General features: G+C 50.8%; 1 protein-coding gene across 1 annotated transcript; it reads left to right on the top strand.

Moving 5' to 3' along the window:
* The first annotated feature begins 1,939 nt into the window (after positions 1-1,939).
* Positions 1,940-20,908, top strand: CDR2L (cerebellar degeneration related protein 2 like). Its single transcript, XM_061455507.1, has 5 exons — positions 1,940-2,554; positions 14,644-14,756; positions 16,040-16,188; positions 16,940-17,104; positions 18,468-20,908. Exons 1-5 carry the CDS (start codon positions 2,476-2,478, stop codon positions 19,351-19,353), a joined length of 1,392 nt encoding a protein of 463 aa, XP_061311491.1. The 5' UTR covers positions 1,940-2,475; the 3' UTR covers positions 19,354-20,908.
* Positions 20,909-21,903: the final 995 nt, after the last annotated feature.

The following is a 21,903-nucleotide window of genomic DNA, read 5'->3' on the forward strand; positions in this document are numbered from 1 at the left end:
TGTAACCAGCTCATTGCACATAGCGGCCCATTAACCCTAATGGAATTCTACCCACCTGCAAGCAGAGGTGGGTTTATAACCCTGGGGACTGGGAATTCAGGATTTGGCCCTCATCGACCACTTTAAAGCAGCTCTTTGAGGCGATTCAGTGTTTCCTTTGAAGCTATCCCCACTGCTTCCTGCACTGAACGGCAAGCAGGGCTTCTGGGTGTCGCTACGTTGCATTTCCCATGCTCAGCCCTGCAAGCCTCCCTTCTTCAGAGGAAATGAGGTAATTCCAATGGGTTTGGCAAAAGAAAGCAATCTGCTCACTCCCCAGCTGGGGCAGACTCTGGGAATTCTCATTTGCTGGCATATAACCTGGATGGGAATCACTGGTGTTTGACTGTACCGAGTGACAGGTCAGACCTGAGACACCCATGTGAGATCTACAGGAAAACGCTTCCCCAATATCGTGTTGCCTGGCTTTTGCTGCCAAAGAGCCGAGGGATCTGCATCCAAGCACTCACTCATATGGCAACGCTACATAGATAAATACAAATCATTTCTAGTTAGGAGCAGGACCCTTCTCCCAGGCAATTCTTTTGCACAATTAATAGAATAGCTCGGTTGGAAGAGACCTACAAGAACCACCATCAAGTCCAACAGCTTCAGAGCTGATCTGAAGCATACTATTAAGGGCATTGTCCAAATGCCTCCTCAACACTGACAAGCAGGAGAAAATGAAGGGTTTCTCATTTCTGTATTAAAACTGCTTAGAAAAAGATCTAGGAGGCAGTCAGAGGTGGCTTTCACACATATCCCCCAAGAGTGCTTGATTATCTGTGCTGAGTTACAAATGCCAGGTTAAAGGAAACTCCTCGATTCTGGTCTGCAACTGCATTAAAGCAAAAGACTTCCCTAAACTTGGGGATATATTGATGTGTATTGATGTGATTTGGGGATGTATTGATGATGTATTGATGTATAGAGAGGTCTATGAGAGGGAAAGGGAGAGGAATAATCTACTACTTCTCTTTTATTCCCTGCTTTATCTCCCTCCTCTGCTGCTGTACCCGTGAGCTCAGTACTAGCCATTCCTTTAACCACCCAGGGGCTCCCAGCTGCCTGTCACTGCTGGACTGGCTGGAGTTTTCTGACACAGATCCCATCTTTTCTGGATGCACAGTCTGCTGCTCTTGCGTGAACATCTTCTATTGCTTTTCCTGTTGGCAGCGCTGCAAGGTAATGCGATCCAGTAAAAACCCAGGGGTTCCATCACACAGAAGGCAAATAAACACTAAAAAACCATCTAAACCCACTGACACATGAGCTCATTTGGACCTTGGAATCTCTGATGGATGCCAGGGCTGACAAGGACAAATAAACCCCCTTGCACCAAACTCCACAGTAGCAAGGAGGAGAAAGGCCACCTTCTCTAATGTTCATTGCCCTAAGCTGAAAAGCAAGTACCAAAATCCTAAGTCTTTCTGAACTTGTATGTAAGAGACCTGTTTCCTCCTCAGACCTCTGCATATCCTCATTTCCCTCAATTTTAAGCTCCTTTCACCCTTTCGAAAGACACAAGAACTTGTCCTTGATTAAAAGAAGAGAGAAACCCACATCCAAAGCACTTGTTTCTCATCAGGGTGCAAACCAGGATGAAGGGCTAGGGAAGGCACAATGCTGAGGTGATGCTACAGGACTGTTGGTATGGGAGTTCCCCTCTCACAGCCCCAGCGAGGGAGCTTAGAAACACTCCCCTCCTTGAAAAGCAACCCATCCAAACCCACCAAGGCAGAGAAGGCACCAACATCCCTTCTGACAGGTCCTGAGACTTGCCCAAAGTCACAGAGAAGCCCGTAGCAAGGCCAGGACACCCTCCACATCCCAGCCAGCGGTGGAGCAAGCCCTGCTCCCGGCTGCCCTCCCCGGGAAGCAGGGACCCAGCCGGAGGTATCAGCACAGGGGCGAACTGCAGGGCAGCTCCCTCCTCCGCACCCTGCCAGCCCCAAACCCAGCTCCCTACAGCCTCAGGCAGGGCTGGGCAGAGAGGAGGAGGAGGAGTAGGAGAAGGAGGCCGGTCTCTGCTCGCCTCCCCCTTCCCTGTCGCCGGGTTTTCTTGCAGCATTTCCATGCTAGAGGTCTCCACCGAGCTACGGAGAGAGGATCTGCCTGGCTGCGCCGGGCCCTCTTCCTTCCTTTGTGCATCCCCCAGCCCCGGGCAAGCCGTGTCCCCCGCCCCGGCCGCCACGTCCCCTCTTCGTCCCCTCCAGAGCCTCCCCCGGCCCTGGAGGCAGGAGGAAGCCGCCTCCCCGGGCAGGCAGAGCCGGGGAAGCGGCAAGGCACCGGCTGCCACGTCGTGCCACCCTCTTCCCGGCGCGGGCACCGAGGCCGCATCCCCGCCCGCATCCCTGCATCCCTCCCCGCTCCGCTCCGCGGCGGCGGGGTCCCCGCTGGCGGATGCTGCGCGCCTCCCCGGGCCGCTGGTGCTAAATGCTGAGCGCCGACAGGATGGAGGAGTTTCAGAGCGAGGAAGAGGAGCCCTGGTACGACCAGCAGGACCTGGAGCAGGGTAAGGATGGGGACACCCCGCAAGCTGCCAGGGATGACGGGTTAGGGGGATGTGGAGGCAGAAAAGGGGGCAAATCCCGGGTTCGGAAGGGTGGGATACCTTCTGTCAAGCATCGTATTTGCTTGGCAAAGCCAGCGCCTCATCCTGCAGCGGCAGCTCTATGGAAATCTCATCTCTGCTGCTCCAAATCACTGTCCTGGCCGTGGAAAGTTTAAATCCGATGGAGAAAGGCAGGGAGCCCAGATTCGTCGTGAGCAGCCTTGTGGTAAAATCCTGGCGTGTTAAATCCACAGGGAAGCTGGTTCCCCAGAAAACTTGCTGCAGGCAGAACCAAAGATGGGTAGTTAGGACATTGCTTTCATCTCACAGCAGTTGCAGGTAGGGTTAGCACACACACTAGTTAAGAATTAACACATCAAAAATAATGCGTTGCTATGCTGAGGGTGCTGAAAGTGTCTCTCAAAAGCTTTTGCTGGCCAAGCCCAAATCCAAAGGGATCTTCAGCTTTTAAGTCACCTTATTACTTCTAGAGGTTTTTCCAACCAGCCAAAAAGCAGGAGAAATTGGGAAGGAGGAAAACACAAAATCAAGGCCAAGTTTTGCAAAGCAAAAATAGCTTTGCAAGAAGATAACATTCACTCACAGTTTGTTTTGCAGCAGCTGTACATACGTTTGCGCTGCTTCTGTCTAATGCTTATCCTGAGGCTGGACATCAGTGGCTGTGGGAATTTGGGGCATCTATTCCTTATCTTAACATTTTGACTCAACACACAGAAAGTAAATAACTGGAAGAAGTCCTGCTTAATGGCAGTTGGCCCAGGAATGAACCAAACTGCTCAGTCAATGCACAGAGAAAGATTCCTCCCTGAATCCAGTACCTCTCCGTCACACTCTAGGTACAGTTATAGATGTGCTTTGGGTTGCCAGCAGGGACGCGTGGTCCAGCTGCAGTGCCTCTGCCCCCCATCGCTCCAGGACATTATGTCATGATTGAAAGTTTACACAACTTCAGCTGCAGGGCAGAGGCCCAGCAAGGAATTAATCCAGCTCCCCAGGGATCGCTGCAGCTGGTTTTCAACCCCAGTTTATCAGCAAACAGGAAGTATCCATAGCGGGATGCTGGGTCCTGGGCTGTGGAACACAGATGAAGCCAGGGCAGAGCACAGAGATGGAGCTATCGGCTGAATAAACAGTGCAGCCTTTGAGTGCTCAGAAATGCACATTGCTGGGTGACGTCTTCCCATGGCTCACAAGGGGCCTGGGCACTGCTCCAGGGGCGGGATGCAGGCTGAGGAGCAGCAGAATCATGGATGAATATAGGGATTGTTGGACAACGCGGGACACATTGATTTTGAATGTAACGCCGTCCCTAGTGTCAGGTTCATGAGTCAGCACTGGCACCTTACAACTGGCTCACAACAATAAAACCACCTTCCTACTGTAGGCCAGGTTCCTCACTCTGTCCCAGCAGTGTAATGCAGAATAACTGCCTCCGGATGATGGATTGATGCTGGGACAGCCTCCACCTTTGAGCACATCCAGGTCTGGAAGAAAACAGACTCAAAACAAAGCCCAGCGGTGGGATTTGCAGCCTCCTGTATGGAGAGGGGCTGCACAGGCTTGCACAAACACAGGAGGAGGGATGAGGAAGCCTTTAACTAAAACCAGCCAACTGGAAAGGTCCTACGGGGTAATTACAACCGTAATTAATTTGCATGATGCACAAAGCATCACGAAGGGCAGTGCCAGACTTTGTCCACACACTCTGTGCCTTTGCATTATAGCCATAGCAGGTTCCAGAGGTCTCTGGTGACAGCACAGCTGTGGAGCTGTTGGTTTGGAATGGGGGGTGGAAGTAGAGTGTAAGACATCCCATGCAGCATGGGCATGGACCAGCATTACTAAGAGGGTAGGAATGCCAACAGCCCAGGGTCGCACAGAAACCCACGCCTGGCAGGCAGAGGACAAAAGCAGAGGCTTAGAGACTGTTTCTTGGGAGTGAGGGGTGGGAGAACCAAGAAACAGCCTTGGAGCTGTTTCTCTTGGAGCAAGAAGAGCAGAGGAGGTTCTGCTGTGAACCAGTTGGTCGCTGGGCCTTTATCATCATTTCACAGCATCAAGTATTTATGACATTTACATCCAAAACTGTTTGCTAAGCAACAGATGGCTTAACTGGGAGCAGTGTGATGACTGTGTTAATTAACCATTTTAGCACCACAAAGGAAATCATAGGTTCAGCTCTGCTTCAGTGCCTGTTACTTCCCTCCTCATCCTTCACAGAGCTTCACCTTGTTGAAGTAACAAATTTTTCCATGAAAATAAACCCAAGTCCCTCTTTTTTCCTCCCCAAAGTGCCCACAGTGGTTGACTGCATCCACTACATGCCTTGGAGGCAGCCAGATCTGGTCCCCAGCCTCAAGGCCCTTCCAGCCTCCCTCAAATGAAGCTGGTGCCTTTCAGGTTCTCTCACCCATGTCCTAACACGCTGTAAGCCTTTGTGGTTCAAGGTGTTGTATCAGGATGCCTTAGGACACAGAAGTAGAGACTCAAATCCCAGCCAGGATACTTAGAAGTGACATGGAAACAGTAGTGGTGTCCTTTGAGGTGTTAAATTCTTATAGTATTCCCTCTGGAAAGGCTTCCTGATTTGAAGAAAGGGGTAAAAATGGAGCTCTGTTTGCTTGGTAGCACGGCTTTGCTTATTGCCAGGCTTTCTAATCATGAATAGGTGTCAGTAGTGCTCTGGTTCAGCCACAGCCTCACGCTCCATGAGCTGAGGAATCTGTGCCTCTCCGCATTAAAGCCAGAACACAGTGATGATGAACCTTTTCCAGCCATCGAGAACTGATGATGTGGCTCCAGTTGCATCATACCCTGTGCACAGAGTATGCAGCCAGAGCCTGAGAGAATGAATGAGCTAAAATTAGAGAGTCTGAGCTGGGGATAAGTGGGGACACCTTTTCTGTTCATCAGAGGCATTTGTGTGTAGAAGGGCTGTGTGCCAACTCCATCACATCTGGATCCAAACAGAGCAGAGACCAGACCCAGCTGCTTCCAGCTTTCATCTCCCCTGCAGCAAGCTGCAAAGAGAAGTCCTTCCTGCAGTCACCCCACTGCATTCCCTGATCTTCCCACTGCCAGCATTCCGGTCTAAGCCAAAGAGCAGGGTGCAGCCCAAGAGAAGGGCTCTCAAGGACACCCTTATGGCGTCTAGAGCCTAAATACCACCCGAGTGCTGGGGTGATCCCTCCTGCGTAAATAAAACAGCCTCACACTGCTCTGAATTAGCCAGAGGACCAGAAGTAGCACAAGAACCAGCGCATCACCTCATTGTCACTGCAAGACTGATCATCCTCAGCCATAGAAACTTTTGGGACAAACCATCTGCAATGCAGGCTTAGGACTTGATAGCTGTAACCTCTAAAGGTCTCCAGATTTAAGGATCTTATTTTAATTCCTCCTCCTCCTGCCAAGCATCTGATTGCTTGCATGCTAAGAAGGAAAATGACACAAGGTGCTGAGCTTGCACCACTCCAAACTCATCCATGTAAAGACACAGGGTCACCAGTGCTTTGGTGACACTAGGATAAAGCCAGGGATACAGTGCTAGCACCCATAACTGCTTCACCCAGCCTACCTGGGGTGCTCCATAGAGCCCCAATTCACTATCAGCTTTCCCAAAGGATTCACTGTGCTGGGGAGCAGTTGGTATCCCAGATTCTATCTCTCATGATGCAGTTAACCCAGCACAGGGGACAAACCATGCAGCTCGCCCGTCCTTCAGCAGCACAGCAGTTAACTCGCTGTCCTTCCTCCCCAGTGGCAAGCCAGAAGGACAGAGTTTTGCCTGCAGTAGCTGAGCCACTTACTTATTTAGCAGTGCAGTACAGCAGGTAGCTTATGGAAGTGGAAAGTTTTCAGTGACTAATTGCCAAGCCGCTTGGGAATGACAAGAGGGACAAGAGAAGTCACAGGAGACAAGGGAATAAGATGACAGCTAGGTTAGCCTGAGGGGGAGATGAGAGCCTCCAAATCTGGGAAGGAAAAACAAAAGAATGCAAGAATATATATTCTTATATACATAATGTATGTATTTTCCTAGAATAAAAATTCCCCTGTTATGTGAAGACAGTAAGAAATGGGGGCATAAGAGAGTCTCACCCAGTAATCTGCAGGATCTCCCTCCTGGTTTCTCACAGAAGCTCCTTCCTCCATCTGCTGAACCCCAGGCACATAATTCCAGCTGTGGGAGGGAGCAGGATTAAAGGGACTGCTGGAAAAGGAAAAGGAGAGGCAAGAGGAAAAGAATCCAAACCCCAAACATAATAAATCAGAGCTTTCCATATCCCCCATCCTGAAACAACCAGCTAACAGTGGCTTTTCTCCTTGGCAAGGCTGTGCACGAAGGATTTATGGTCCAAGTCCTGAAGGACATTCCTTCCACATCAGCCCTGAGCCCAGGGGAATGGGAGCCCAGGCACAAGCCACTAACACCCTGCATTCAGAGGCTTTTCCTCACATCCCAGCATTTTCCAACTCTGTTCCTTTCGTCCTGTACCAACCAGTGCTGGTTGGTGACAGAGGAGATGCACCGATGCAGTGAGACAGTCAGGAGCCACATAGAGCTGTGACAGCACCAGGGTCTGACCCTGTTCCTGCTGAAAGCTGTGCCAGTGCTTATGCTAACACACAGGTTACTCCAGCACACACTCCATTTCCTCTGCTAAAGGACCTTTCCCAAAGCAGCACATGGTATATTCCCACCTTGCCTGACTCCAACAGATCTCTGTGCTCACATCGAACACATCATGAGGGCTTCCAAAGCTGCTACTTGACCTGCTCAAAAACACACATCTGAGTCAAGAATTCAGTCAAATATCTCCAGTACAAAATACCCTGGAGGAATGAGACCAGATGTTACACAACTGCTGGTCTTTCACAGCTGGGAATTTCAAACTGATTTGAGGTTAGAGTTTGTTCCGGGGTTTTTTCCATGCATATTTAAAGCACAGTTGCAAACCTTCTCTTCAAAACATGACAGTTTTTTTAATGGTTTAAACAGTCTGTTCCTCTGCAGCCTTCTGTGATGTCTGTCTAGTTTACCCCACGTGCAGTGCAGCTGCCCTGCCACTGCTCAGTTAACTTGTCTCCTCCCTGAAGGATTCAGTCTGAGCGTGTAGTATCCAGGTCCATGCTGACCTCTTCCAGTTACGCAGCTGGTGCTGGACCAAGGACATTATCGTGCTGTGCTCCAAGTTTTCTTGGCCTGAAAGCAAGCACTGGATCCTGGGAATGCACACTGGCCTGGGAGGTGGTGGCTGAGCAATGGGCTCTGCAGAATGAGGCAGAACAAGGAAAGTGCAGCACATCCCCCTGAGCATTGGGCTCTGAACCAGAGCTGCTTCAGGAACACCGGTTGGGCTCCTGAAAGAGGCACTGCCCTGCATCCTGCTCAGGACTAGTGATGGACATAAACACCACCATCAAGTATTTAACCACTCCCTTTCCTTGCAAACAAACTGGAAGGCTACAGCACTGTGTCCCTCCTGCATAGCTCCACAAATCCATCACTCACCTGAGATGAGAACCTCTCCCCACATAGGCAGCATCTCCAGCTGGTACCCACAGCCAGGCACCAGGCACTGGGCTGTGTGTGAGCTCAGCACCCAGAGGAACCAGGCTTCAGAGCATCCTCCAGCAGTGAAGGGGCAGTGGTGGGGTGGCAGCATGCAAGATGTTACAATCTAGAGCCAAGCAGAGGGGCTGCTAGAGAAGAGGTTGCAGGTTTTTGGTGTTGCTGCAGAGGGTCAGGCTGTTTTCTCCATTAGCTGTCACACATGGCTGTGGAAGGAGGATATTCTCTGTACTTGTACTTGTGCTTCTGGCACATGAGGAGCAACAGACAGGAGTTAAGGAGCAGCCATCCTGCTGGTGGTGGCCTTGGTGCAAACGGCAGCCATGCTACAGCTTGGCTGCTCCCTGAGGGACCAAGCCACTCAGCATCAGTGGTCCAGCAAGGGCGGATGAGTTGCCTGGCAATGGCTCAGAGCAGCAGAACACGTTGTGTGAGCACGAGAGCTGACCCGGCTGTGGCAGCCCGTTGCTGTGGGCACCATTCCCTGCCACACGAGCACACTGACCTGTCCTTCCCAGGTCACCTTTGCTCGGGGCTCAGCACGTGCATAGTACTGTGGTGCAGCAGCAGCAGCAGCCAACACGCAGTCTCTCTGGTGCTCATCCTCCTTGTCCAACCTGGGTCAGTTCAACCTCCAGAGCACACAGGGGAGAGGAGACTGCCACATGGCAGCAATCCACATCTGTGTCTTTAGCTTTAAAAGAGTCAAAGCTTCTATTCATGGTTCTCTGCATCCCAACATAATTAATTAATTGGAGCTTTGCTGCCTGCAGGAGGGATACACGCAGGAAAGTGCTGGCTGCCTTTCCCACTCCTCTTTCCTCACTGCTTCTCCTCAACAACTCCACTTGTATGCATTTATTTAGGACACCTTCTGATCCAGGTGTACTACCAGAGCCTCCAAGATGACTGTTTCAGCCTAACAAGGCAAACATAGGCACCAAGGCTATCTAGATAAAGGAACAGCAGGGAAAGACACAGCTGGGGTCCAAACCATGGTCTGATAACACGCTCTGTGTTATCATGCTCTAACAACTTGGCAAATGCACATTGATTGCTGTGGGCACAGGGATGGGACTGCTCTGTGTGTGCTTGTATAGACACATGCAACTTAGAAGCAGAGGTAGCCATGCTAGGTCTCAAATATTAATGTATAGGGGAGGCTTTGGGGCACACACAGATAAGAGGGCAGAAGGAAAAGGCAAGCATCAACCAAATAAAAAGCCAAATGACCATCTGTGAATTAAAAGAGGTGATGGAATGGAAACACTGAACAGGACTGAAAAATGCAGAAAGCAAGGAAGGGAGGGCAGGGGCTGACAAGACTGGAGGGCCTCCCTGCAGCACAGCACAGCTCATGCATCCCTGAGCCCCTTATCAGGGCTTTTCGCTCCTCGGTGGTGCCACATTTGCTCAGGGGACCACAGACAGCACCGAGGGAGCTGCTCTCATTGCACTGTGCTTGCTTTGCCCCCTGCAAAGCACCTCGCTCCCCTACTGTGGCTGACTGCAAAGCCCGAGGCAGCTCAGGGGTACGTAACAGATTACACAAGAGAAATAAAAGGGAAAGAAAGGAAGGAAAGCGGCAAGCAGGAAATCCAGCAAATCTCATTATCCAACAGAAACGCTCGTGTGACCAACGTCAGCTCAGCCCAGCTACAGCCACAGGTTGAAAGGAGAGGGAGGAGGAGGCTGTGCTGGCAGGGACCTCACGCACACCCCTCGCCTGCTCTCACCAGCCCTGCGAGGGGCAGCTTTCCCCTTTGTTGCACTGGGCTGCTCTGCAAAGCAAACCCTGCCTTTTGCTCACACCAAAAAGGCAGGTCCCCATGAGAAACACACAGAACAGGGTAGCAACATTGGAGTTATCCAGTGTAAAAGGGCTGGAGAATCCACGCCCCAGCAGTAACACTGGTGGCTCTCTGAAAGCTCTGCCTTGCCATGGGAAACACTGTCTGTGGAACGGACACTTTGAAAAAGCATTTCCAGGTTGTTGCAGGATGCTGTCAGATGGCACTGGCTTATTTGCGACCCAGCGATCCCTTGCAAAGGCTTATAAGGGCTAAGTACACAGAATGCCTCCTTCACCTCTCATGGAGCAGCAGTAAGTGCTGTACAAAAGCTGATCTTCATTGTAATATACCCAGACAGCACAATCCCTTGCAACTAAGAAGAACAATAAATGAATGGCAAGCACACCCTACCCTAGGATAAACCAGCACAGCATCATCTATTTAGATTTCAAAAGGAATAATTGCACCTACCCTTGATTCTAAGTACCCATGTGTAATGGAGCAGACAGCAAAGGCAATTAAATTAAACGTCAACAGCATTAAACATCAGTTCTTAATGCTGAACCTACCCCATCCATCAGCTAACAAACACCCTGAACTTCCTCCAGAGACCTCCACACCAGAGCTCTGCGAGCAGCTCATCCCTGCTCTGAACCAGGTGAACTCATCATCTGCAGTAACATCGTATGCACCCTATGCAGGAGCTGCCCTTCCATGCTTCAGAAGGGACCCCAAATAATTCCTTCATAGATGCTAACTGGAAAAGAACGCAAATACCTGCACCATAAACCTCTGCTTTTTGGCATCACAAGTCAAAGGGCTGCTATCACCCCCTGCCTTTCTCATAGGATGAGGACTGGGTTGGTGCATTTAAAGGTGAGGAGCAAAGAGCAGCATCCTTCTCGCCTGTGCTTGGAGCAGTGGCATGTTCCCCCACAGCCTAAACAAATGAATCCCTTGATGGAAGAGAGGCAATGAGGGGAAGCCCAAAGTGGCTGCTTCCTCCAGAAAGTCGTATTTGTGAGGTCTATCTGAATAGCCACTGGATCACCACCATGCAGAGAGCAGCTGAAACCTCCCCTGCCTGGCACCAGACTAGCGCTCCCCCAAAGCCACAACCAGGAGATGCTGGAGGGGGAAAAAACACTTCCAAGCACGGGCTATGGCAAAGATTGCTCTGCTCAACAGATGCAGACCAGCACTGGGACAGCAGGAATGGCTTCAAACCCTCTTTGAGCCTCATTGCAAGGGCCTAGCTCCGCAGCAGCTCCATGCAGCGCACAGCTGCCTGTGCCAGTATTGCCACAGGGCCCTGCAGCAGGGGAATACCCGGCAGCGCGTTTCTCAGCATCTTCCACTCATACCCAACTTGATGCAGCTTTTGGATCAGGATTTGTCTCCCAGGTTTCCTCGGTGGCACAGAGCTAGCAGAATTATTGCTGAGCTGCTGCTGATCTCGGCAGCTCCAGGACAGCTGCTCCTGCACGCGCTGCCCAGACAGGCTCCCCTCCACCAAGCACTGCTGGGATTCAACTCCCGCTCCCTTCCCACCATATGGTCTCTCTTCTATTCCCCTCCCTCCTTGCTCAAGCGCCTTTCCCGTGGAAGCTTGCAGGGAAACGCAGCCTCCATCCCTCCCTCCACTCCATAGGCACAGCTCTTTGTCTGGGGACACGGGGTGTCTCCTTGGCTGCTGTCACTTAGAAGGGTCACATCAGCACTTGTGGTACTCAGAGCCAGAGAGCACCAAGCTGGTGCTGCCCAGGACAGTTTGCATCCGCAGCCCTCTCCCAAACAGGATTTGGACAGCACCAATGCTCCCATCTTTTAAGTTGGATGTTGCCCATTTCTGAGCACTGTCTTCAGCACAGAGGCTGTGGCGGGATCACGCACATGGAGCGGACACACTGCAGTCATTCCCAGCCACTTTATTTCTCCTTCTGCGTCGAAAGAGAAGGGGGAAGGGAGGCATCAGCATACCTGCTAAATTAGGGCAAGTCATACAGCACTGGCTGATCTGGCAGTGGGGAAGCAGAGGAATACAACAAACCATGGGGAAAGCACAGTGCTATCCACAGAGAATCCCCAAACTCCTGAATTGTTCCTTTTTCCCCCAGGCTTACTGAAATTTCACATTCAGCCTCAGGTTTCTGTGGTCTCCAAGGAGAGGAGCTGTGTGCTCCCCAGCCCCTGCAGAGGCACAATTAGTGCAAAGATCAAGAGGGATCTGGTCTAAAGACAAGATTAAAGCACTTCCATGCAGCATCCCCACAGTCTCGCAGCCTGGGGGAGACCAACAGGTTGGGTTGGACTCAGGCACAAGGGGTGGATGAGACAGGATTACTGGGGATGCTCAGGCTGGCTGGCAGGCAGAGAGTGAGTGAATGTACGTGTGTGACAGCAGCTGAGGCGGCTAAAAGACACTGAAAGAACCAATTCCCCCATGTCCTTCCAGCCCGGAGTCTCCTAGGCCCTTATGCTCAAAATGGAAACGAAGATTCAATTTCCTCCTCGGAGCTCAGCCCCTTTCTTTCCTCTTTCCCAGCCGTCCCCAAACGCTGCCCATTTCCCCCCATTCAATTATTGCTGACAGAGCCCTTTAAATTACAATGCAGGATCTTGCACTGCCTAATCCACTTAACTCAACCCCAGCTGATTAAATTGGATGCCATATGGTGGGAGAGCACTGGTGTAATCCACAGGGACGGGGACACATTTGACTCATTACCTGGAGCGCAGCACAGAGCCCTCTGTGCCGGGGCCCTGCTTGCTTCAAGGGATGTGATTTGCAATACGCTGGTCTCCAGCAATGATGCTGGCTCTGGCAAAGGTGGTGGTGCCATTAAATACAGCCCCAAGCAGCTTAAAGGCACACATTGTCCTTCCTCTCTGGTGGCATCTGGCTGTTCCCTGTCCCCAGCTGGTGCAGCCAACACTCAGCCTCCCAAGGGCACTTTGGAAACAGGGGAAACTTAGTGCTTGGTAGAAGAAAATAGGTGGGAAAGTCTGTGGGGAAATGTGCCAATGTCTTGATCGCATTGATAGCTGTGACCCTCAGCCCAGGTCACTGTGCAATGTGGGGGATTAGAATTAAGAAGGTCACAGCCTAGAATAACAGCCTGCAACGAAGGCCACAGCTGGAGAGCACATGCCCCTGGTGAAAGGGAGATTCAGGGCACACTGAGCAGCTCTGGCTGGAGCACATCTGGGAGCCACCCCTCCCGCACCACTGGAGCCACACAGAACAGAACATGGGTGTCATCCCAGCTAATAACACAGAAGCGCTTCCAACAATACAGTGTTATCCATCAGGAAAGTCCCATCTCAAGCACTGACAGCACTAATAGCACTGCTCTCAGTGAACACTCACATCCAAGAGGTCAGTGTGAGCCTCAATTTGTGATGTGCCATTCGAAGTGTGAGAGATCAGTGATTTCCCAGGCTCAGAACACATCCCAAGCATCCTTCTTCTTGCCTTAGTGACCAAGTATCCCTCTTTCACAATCAACCGCATCACCAAAACAACCCCTAGAAGAAAGCATAGCTGCTCTTGGCCATGGCAGAGCCTTTACAAAACACAATTAGCTGCAAACTAGAGAGGAGCACTGATGGGCTGAGAAAATACCAGAGCAGGAGACCGAGGTCCCCCACACACCGCAGAACCGCCACTCCTTAAGCATCTAAAACTGCCTAATAACCATACCAGAGAGAGAAACACACACCAGGACCTGTTGCCTTACCTTTCTGGAGGTCAGATTTTCAGGCTACCTCTAAAAGAGAAAACTCACCTCTAAAAGAACCAGGAAAACAGAAACCCACATGCTCAGAGGCCAGGCTTTAAGACAACCAATTCCTGTGAAAGCAAAGGGATGTTATCAGAGCCAGCTGAGCCATCCCAGGCCCACAGACAGCATCGTCTGATGTGCTCAAGCTTTGGCCAAAGGACCCACAAGGTCCTGAGGCCTTCTCTTTACCCAGAAGGCAGCAAACCCAGTGTTTAAAGCCAACTACGTGGTCATCTCTTTTCCCCTGTACTTCTGCCAAAGTCCAGCTATTTCTGTAGTTTTAAAAGGGTGTCTAGAGGTGGCAGGGAGTGAATATGAAATGGTTTGTCCTCACCCTGAAGCTGCCCCAAGGAAAGAGCCACAGACCCAGTCACTGAAGCACACAGCCAGTGCTGCCAGTCCTTAGGGCCACACATGGGTTTATTACTGGTATCAGTCTATTAGCAGTGATGGATGGGGGCTGATGGCAAAGGCAAGGCACTCCCTTCATTAGGGATAACAATATCATTTACAGAGCATCCCCAAGGCTCTCATTCTAATGGGTGCTGTTTCAGCCCTACAGGTTTTGGTGATAGGGAATGAAGGAGCTGAGCACCTCTCACAGCCAAGCCCCATGGGCCTGATCCTGGCTATGCAGTGTGCAGTCCAGCCAGCCAGGCACCAAATCATTGCATGGAGGATGTCCTGAGCTTGGCCTGCCCTTGCTCCTGCAGCCAAGAGAGATGGAAGAGGCCAGATCCTGTCTGTCCTATAAGGTGCATCTGTGTCAAAACTTGCCAATAACACCAACGTCGTGCAAAGCATTCCCATGTTTGATGTGGTGGCACGTGGGGAGCCACAGGAACTGCAGCAGCTTTGTCCCATCTTGCCTTTTAGACTTGCATTTGGCCGCAGAGCTGGGGAAGACCCTGCTGGAGCGCAACAAGGAGCTGGAGGACTCCCTGCAGCAGATGTATGCCACCAACGAGGAGCAAGTGCAGGAAATCGAGGTAGGGACACAGGTGGGACAGAGGTGGAGATGGAGCTGCTCAGTCACCGTCACCTAAGGGTGATGGTGGGGAAGGGGCTTTTCCACCAATGCAAACAGTTCAGGTGCCAATAGATAGGATGTGCCAAAGGGCATGGGAGATAGAAGTATCTTCTCTATGTGCCTGAAGTGGGATTGATTAAGTCTGGTCAAGCTCATCCCAGTCCTGGAGAGGGTTCCTTTCCCCTCCTAACTGGTATTTTCCCAATTCCCACATCCCCACCCTCTGCCCAGATGTGCACACCAGATTTTAGCACCAGGTTGCATCTGGGTCACATCTGGCCATTCTCTGCCCGTCCACCAGCCTCCACACTCCTTTCCCTTTGCTCTGCCGCAGCTTTCCCTTCACTTCAGTTATTCATAATCACATTTGTTCCCAGCTGGCCCCTGGGCACCCCCATAACACAGCCCTTTTGTTAGAGGCACAAAATAGCTCTTTCTGCAGGAGCTGCAATCTCAACCAGTGTTTCAAGCATCCTTTGAGGTCAGGGCAGTATTTCTAAGAGCCCACAGAAGTGATCTTAGAGGCTTAAACCTGCTGTGCCAAGAGGTTTTTCATCCACTGAAAAACTTCTAGGGATCTGCGAGTTAAAAAAGCTTGGAACCCCTCTGGTTTAAAAGGACACAGAGCAGAGTGAGTTCACAAGAGCAGCACATGGTGGCTCTTACAGATCTGAGAGCTGATGTCTGAGGACACTGGTGGATGGATTTAACCACCCCCTCCAGAAGCACGCTCACTGTAGGATTTGGGATCTGGTCCCAGCTGAGACTGATGCCCCAATACCAGTCTTTGCAGGAGGAAAGCTTGCAGTGGCAGGCTCACAGCAAAGGCTCTGCACACACACGGGAGCTGCAGGACTCCTCATATTTCACAGACTCAGAGCTTTTACCTGAATTCCTAAGGAATTGCATCTCCTGCAATTGATCTGTCAGAAAATCCAGTAACCAACTGGTCCATTTCAGTGGAGGGTCATGGTCTCAGGGGTATCAACTTTCTGTGGGTACTGGGAATAAAAAAGCAGCTGAACAGAGATTGAGCCTAGCGCCCTTCACAGAGGGCAGTTCAATGGTATTTTAGACACAGAACTATTCACAGTGAGCAGGGGGTATGACTATTTCAACCACTCTGAGGACAAATCAGCCACAGAACACACTATCAGAGGGAACAAGGGCTGTAGGATTTTCTCCCTGTGAAACAACCTGGATGTGGGATGTGGAGTGTTTCTGTCTGGCTTTTTCCTGCAGTACCTGACCAAGCAACTGGAGACGTTGCGGCAGATGAATGAACAGCATGCAAAAGTCTATGAGCAGCTGGACCTGACAGCACGGGACCTGGAGCTAGCTAACCAGAAGCTTGTGCTGGAAAGCAAGACATCCCAACAGAAGATACAGTGGTACAGCCTCCCCTCCTCCCTCTGCAGCAATGCTGTGCCCAAAAGACCTTCATCTTCCCTTTCCCCTGCCCCAAAGAGCAGTGTGTCCCTGCTATTGAAGCCATTCTCTTATCAGTCAGGTTTTGTGGCTATTTACAACAGAAGCTTGTTGCACTGATGCTGGTTAGCAGAGGTCAACCACAGCACAGATGCCCTGGGACAAGGGCTGGATAAAGGAGTGTCTGAAGCTGCCAGGGGGGAGCCATGGCAGCCTCTTCTCAGATGTGTTTCCTTGAAGAAGAGGCACATAATGGTATTTAGGGAGGTCCCCAGCACACAGCCCAGCAGCAACACCAGGCACAGATCCAGCATCTAATGTAACGCTGGCTAGTCCATGCTGAAACACCAGTTTATCAATAGTACTTCTTTCCTAAAACAAGCCCATGATCAAGGTCATCCCCGGAAACAACAGACTAAGCCATGTCCTTGCAATGCAGCGTCTTTTGCAGACAACTGTGCTGAGAGGGAGTTTTACAAACTCCATTCAGAGCCAGAACACAACTGAATCTCTGCCTGGCCTCTCTGTGTTTATCTCTACATCATACACAAGAGGAAGAGAGTAAATAGCTCACCTGCTTGCTTTTAGTGCAGGGATATTCCGGGGTAGTGCTTATGTCCCAGAGGTGACTGGTTTAGCCATCTGGTTTGAGGACAGAGGGTTTCAAGTTAACACAATCTCTTGCCACTGTTTTAATCCCTCCTCTCTCCACAGCTTGACAGAAACAATCGAGGGGCTGCAGAACCAAGTGGAGGAGCTGCAGAAGCAGGTGGAGGAGATGAGGAGCCTGGAGCAGCTCCGCATCCGGCGGGAGAAGAGGGAGCGGCGCCGAACCATCCACACCTTCCCCTGCCTTAAGGAGCTGTGCTCCAGCCCCAGGTATGGAGCCCTACCTGTAGCAACCCCACCAACCTTCTTCCCCACCTCCTCTGCCTGTGAAGAAGGGATGTGGTGGGTTAGACCCTCTGGGGGTGCACAAAACCCCACATACACAGAACCAGCATCTCTGGCTCACCGGAACCAGTTGAGATGCTGCATTTCGTCCTATACGACTTCAGTACCCCCCCACCAGGAGCACCAGCCACACACCAAGATACACCACACGCTGCCAAGTGCTGTACAAGTACTGTCAGCACTATTGCACACTTGATCCTCCTTAAAACCCAGGCACTGTACATTCACTGACCTCGTGAGGGCATTTCTTGCTCAGCTTTGACCACAACAGAGGCTTCTTTAAATAGATAAGCAATCGATAAGCTTTGTAACTGAAAGCATCCTCTGCCAGAGGATATGAACAAAAGACACTTCCACTGCAGCAGCACTGGGGCTGTTTATGAGGCCATAACCTAACCCCCAGCAAAATCCACTTAATGTCTCTGTGGTTCTTTCCTCCCAGCACCCCAGTCCCACTCTCCCCAGTGCCTCAGGACCTCAGTTCGGTTGCAGCTCTGCAGCTGGCTCCAAAGGTCAGGCTGCCCTCCATAACTTGGGAATCTGTTCAATACCCCCCCCCCCCACCAGTCCTGCCTCCCAGGGAAGGCCATGGTGCTTGCTCTTCTCCAATCTGTTCTAAGTACATAGGATGCCACAGGCACTTCATTGAGGAGGAGGAGAAGCTGAGGGAAGGGGGAAGTGCTTGTTACCACTCCCCAGGCAATGAAGGGGCAACTCAACCATGTCTGAAGTCTCTTCCTGCCTGCCTGCCTTGCTGTTTGAATCCCCCCCCCCCGACACACACACACTCTCTCTGGAGCATCTCCCAGACACAGGACAGCAGAGGCTGTGCTTCTGGGTTTTGGCTGGTTGGGGTTTGGGGTTGGTGGCAGATGCAGCGAGTAGTTGGTGAACTCCAGGATGCAGTGAGTAGCTGCTGGAATGCAGCAGGAAACACTGAAAGCCTCCCTCTTTCAGCTCAGAATGATGGAACTTGAACGCTCATTGTTGCTTCATGGCAACATTAGTGGCTTGTCCACATTGATGAGTCTTTCACCTTTTAGGGTTTCATTTCCCTCCTGTCTTTCATCACTGCTACGAAATGAGACTGCAGGTTCTCTGGGACAGAGACTGGTCTCTGTGTGGGGCACAGCTGCAGCCACACCTTGTGGTCTCCTGGCACATGGAAGAGGCATATCTCACTCCATGAGCTCGGGTTTGCTCTGGGCATAGTGGAATCACTTGACAATAAGACACTTGTGGACTCTCACTTGGTCAAACACCATCAAGGATCTTTCTTCTCTTTTAGGTATGAGGACGCATTCCAGATCCAAAGCTCTTCCACAGAGTTCAACCAGAAGCCACTGGAGAAGGAGAATGAACGTCTCCAAGCCATGGTGAACTCCCTCAGGTCCCAAGTCAACCAGGAGAAGCAGCGGAAGGAGAGGGTTGAGCGAGAATACACTTCTGTTATTCAGGAGTACTCGGACCTGGAGCAGCGGGTGTGCGAGATGGAGAACTGCAAACTGCGCATCAAGGAGCTGGAAGCAGAGCTCCTGGAGCTACAACAGATGAAACAAGTCAAGAAGTATTTACTCAGCAGAGAAGACAACTTATCCGAGGCCCTCCTTGAGCCGCTGAATAACGCCCCAGAAGCTGACTACATTGACCTCTCTGAGGAGGAGGGAGGAAAAAGCCATGGGCCATCAATGACACCTTCCCCAAACCACCCTGTCCGCAAGAGCTGCAGCGACACTGCCCTCAATGCCATCGTCACCAAGGATGCTGTGAGCCGGCACGAGGGCAACTACACGCTGCATGCTAACAACGTGCGCAAGAGGGGCATGTCCATCCTGAGGGAGGTGGACGAGCAGTACCATGCCTTGCTGGAGAAGTATGAAGAGCTCCTGAGCAAATGCCGGCAGCACAAGGACAGCGTGCGCCACACAGGGGTCCAAACATCCCGGCCCATCTCCCGTGACAGCTCCTTCCGAGACTTCCGAGGAGAGGGACACGAGTTGGAAGAGCGCAAAAGCATGGAGAAGACCATCAGCAAACACGTGGAGGCCGTGGACAAGCGGCTGGAGCAGAGCCAGCCCGAGTACAAGGCTCTCTTTAAGGAGATCTTCTCCCGCATCCAGAAGACAAAAGCAGACATCAATGCCACAAAGGTGAAAAACAAGAGCAGCAAATGAGCCCCTGCCTCTCCGCAAGTCCCGCGTGCAATCGCAACAGCCACGTCTTCTCTTCAAGCCCCAGGAAACGCCACGTGGCCCCTCTGCTTTGAAGGTTCGAGAGGTCTACAAGCAAGACAACGTCACAGAGACTCAATTCTCTTTATGGAAGCTCTGGACAACTCGTTGGGATAATTGTACATTGTAGTTAGAGGATTCCAGAACCCGTACGACGGATCTCTGCATGAGTGACTGCCGCTGCCAGACATCACAACAGCAAACCACACCGCAAAGAACACGGATCACCTCCTCCACCCTTTGCAGCTTGTCTTACAGCCCAGTTATCTGCAAGCAAAAGCCTGGATGTCCTCCAGCATCCTCCTGCAGCTGGAGTGTTTCAAAGTCAACCAAAAGCCATTGGAACCCCAAGGGCTGCTCCAGCACACCGGCCCACTTTGGTTTGATGGCTAGGAACCTATGCTTGCACCCAAGAGAGTTCTGTCTACGCCTTTCCCTTCCCCAAAGGGCAGTATGTTCTTGCTATTGAAGCCATTTCTCTTACCAGTCAGGTTTTTCAGCTATTTTACAATGCAAGCTTCTTGCAACTGGAAAAACTTGAAGAGAAACAGATGATTGTTCTGTCTTCATCAGTGTCATGTAGTGTTTCAGTCCATACCCTCCAGACTTTGTAGGCACATGGGATTTCCTCGCTTTATATCTGCCCCAGGTGAAGCACTGTGCCTGGTAGGAACTCAATGACCAGGGCTTTCCCATAAGCTAGACAAAAAGTGCTATTACAGTATCAGAGACACACTTCCATCCCATGGTCTGGGTACCAGCCCTCTGTGCTGTGCTCTTCAAGAGGCTGTCATTGCCCCATTGTAGCAAACTCCTTAAGCACAGCTTGCATGGGCTTGCAGAACTGACTACCAGTGACCCGCATGCAAGCAGAAGGATACAGCATCTCTCAGTGCCAGGAGCTCTGACCCTGGCGGTAGCACTGACCACACATTACCCCCCACTTTTACTCTGTACATCTCCCCAGTCGAGAGGACAGATTTCAGGGTTTCTGCTGAAAATCACCTTCCTTGGCTGAGATCCTGTCTCCAAAGGTTGTCACCTCTCATGTGCACTTCCCAGCACTGAAACCTCCTCACTTTTGCTTCCACAGACATTCAAACACACAGCCAAAAGGCCACTGCAGTCTCAGGAATCACCAGTTTCCATTGCTCACGGACCTTGTATGGTCAGACACACGTTTTAGGCAGAGAAGCAGCATTTCATTACAGTTTAGTCAACACCCTGAGCACAGAGCTACAAAACACAGTGTAAGCTACCTATTCTGTACCTGCCTGGAGAAGCTTCAGGCAAGAAGTAGGTTCTGTTTTCACCAGCTTACATCCCAAAACTTTGGGTGAATGGTTGGGAATTCTGCAACATTGAGATGACTAAATGAGAATGCAGCTTTGGAGTGAGAAGACTGTTAAACTGGAATTATCCTCCAAGTCCAGGGCCTTGATGTTATGAGGAGCCACCTTCCTTTCACTCACCATGGAGGTAACGCAAAAATACCCCCCAGAACACACTCTTGTGTTACACTGAGAACCACAGAGGTAAGTTGGCAGGAGTGCAATGCCCAAACCATACCTGCTCCAGAGGTCTCCTCCTCAATCCATCCTCCACCATCCACTCTGCTCTTCCACGCTCTGCATTTTCAGGTGCCCCAAACTCAAGAAGCATCAGGAGCCGCACGCACGACCGTGGCTACCAGCTCTGTAACAGTATGGAGAACCTTCATGCCTTATTTATTTATAATGGAAAGCAGTTGTCTAATAAAAGAAAACAAATAAAACTGAACAAGAGCAGCAGCAGAAGCAGCGTTGGTGATTTTCTCAGAGCATCCATCCATTAAAGTCACTGTTTGTAGTGGCTTGAAGTAGTGGTGCTTTAAGCTGACCCTGCAGTCCTTTGGCTGCTGTAGGATCACCTTAAACAATCCCACATGAATCAGCATCACTGTGTATAGCAGATTAAGCAGATTTTCCAATGCTTTATTCTTTCTTGTATAAAAAGGAACATTGATGTTCTCAAAGCCAGGACTTTCCTTACAGCTCTTTTAAGAGCAGCAGAAGAGTTATTTCTTTGATTTACATGTACAATTTGGGTCATGATAATGCTGGAGGCCTCCCTGCAGAAAGCAGAGTGAATACACCAAACCCTACTGCTGCATTACTTACGTAACATACATTCTATGCACTTGGACCACTAACATTTGCCACATGACAGAAACCCCTCTTTGCCAGCTCTGCAGCCTCTGTAAATCCACACCATCTCAAAGCTGGCAATTCAAATGCTATTTTTGGTTAGGCCTTTCTTGAAAGCCTCAAACCCAAAGCTGATGGATGGGAGTAACGTGGCATTAGAATTGGGCTTCACAAAGGACCAGCTGCTGTGCATGAGCAGTTTGTTCAGCTCAGTGCTGAGGGCATGTTCCTCTGCATCCAAAAATATTAGTGGCCATATATACACATCCTGATGACTCTGTGAGTCACAGTCACTTGATTCTTTCCT

This window comes from Pezoporus flaviventris, unplaced genomic scaffold (assembly GCF_033815535.1).
Source record: "Pezoporus flaviventris isolate CSIRO_AGI_PZ_B2104156 unplaced genomic scaffold, CSIRO_AGI_Pfla_v1 ptg000020l, whole genome shotgun sequence".
In the NCBI taxonomy this organism is placed as follows: domain Eukaryota; kingdom Metazoa; phylum Chordata; class Aves; order Psittaciformes; family Psittacidae; genus Pezoporus; species Pezoporus flaviventris.